The sequence below is a fragment of the Geospiza fortis genome, unplaced genomic scaffold, assembly GCF_000277835.1.
Source record: "Geospiza fortis unplaced genomic scaffold, GeoFor_1.0 scaffold594, whole genome shotgun sequence".
In the NCBI taxonomy this organism is placed as follows: domain Eukaryota; kingdom Metazoa; phylum Chordata; class Aves; order Passeriformes; family Thraupidae; genus Geospiza; species Geospiza fortis.
In genome coordinates, this window is record NW_005054703.1 from 100,431 (window position 1) to 101,563 (window position 1,133).

At 63.9% G+C, this 1,133-nt stretch overlaps 1 protein-coding gene across 1 annotated transcript in view; it reads left to right on the plus strand.

Moving 5' to 3' along the window:
* The window catches only part of PHYHIP (phytanoyl-CoA 2-hydroxylase interacting protein), a 3,737-nt gene extending 3,251 nt beyond the window's left edge, over positions 1-486 (plus strand). Inside the window, exon 4 of the mRNA XM_031065218.1 lies at positions 480-486. Coding sequence (XP_030921078.1) covers positions 480-486 — 7 coding nt within the window. The remainder of the gene's footprint in view (positions 1-479) is intronic.
* Positions 487-1,133: the final 647 nt, after the last annotated feature.

The following is a 1,133-nucleotide window of genomic DNA, read 5'->3' on the forward strand; positions in this document are numbered from 1 at the left end:
GCACGCTCTACAACAACCGGCTCCCCCTCCCCGAGCATCCCTGTGCTGTGCTGGAGGTGTTTCAATAAACTCTGTGCGGTCGCCACCGGCCGTGTCACGCGCCTCTGTCCCCCACGGGACCCCAAGAAGTGGCTCAGAACCCTCCCCACCCCCCACACCGATCCGGGGATCTGGGACTGGGAGGGGACAAGGTGGCCTTGGCCAGCTCTGAGAAAAGTTCAGGTTGGAAGGGCCTTCCTGGAGATCACCAGGTCCATCCCACCTGCCTGGGCAGGGTCACCTGGCTCAGGTGACACGGGAGCACGTTTGGAATGTGGCCAGGGAGGGAGGCCCCACCCTTCCCTGGGGCTGTCCCAGCGCTCTGCCACCCTCCGTGGAAAGAAGTTCTTCCTCACGTTGAGGTGGAACTCATGTTTTTGTTTATGGCCGTTGCTCCTCATCCTGTCACTGAAAAATTCCCCGAGCTCTTCACCCCACAGGGACTGAAACCCCCTCAGGATGAACCCCCCGGTGCCCATCCCGGTTCTGCCCACGGAGCATGCCAGGGCTGGCACCCACAGGGAGCAGCAGCCTCCCCGTGGCAGCAGCAGCAGCGAGCAGGGGCTGCAGGAGGGCTCGGGGCACGCGGTGGGCGCGGGGGCCGTGGCACAGCCCACCCGCCCATCCCACCGCCACCACGGGCACGCGCTGGAGCACGCGGTGGGCACAGCACGTGGCACCCACCCACCCCACAGCGGGTGCTGCCTCAGAGACACCTCAAAATAAAGGTGTGGGGGGACAGAACCCACCCGCAGAGTCCCGGGGGGCTCCGAGCCCACTGCTCTGCCCAGGACCCGCTGTCACCAGGAGAAAGTCTGGCTGCTGCTTGGTTGGAGTTCCTGGCTCTGCTCCATCAGAACCCCCAAGGATGGGGCTCCTCCCTTAGGATTGGGGTCCGTGCAGGGTCCTGGCTGCTTTCCCCCCCAGTGCAGCCCCATTTTGGGTGCTGTTCTGCTGGGCTGGAAGCAAAGAGGCCGCGGCTGCCCCCGCTCCAAGTACAAGGGTATTTATTTCATGGGTACAAGAGAGAGACAGCACCTTGTGTGTGTTGGGCTCTTCCCGGTTACTGGGTTGTACATTCAGAGCCTTGGCCG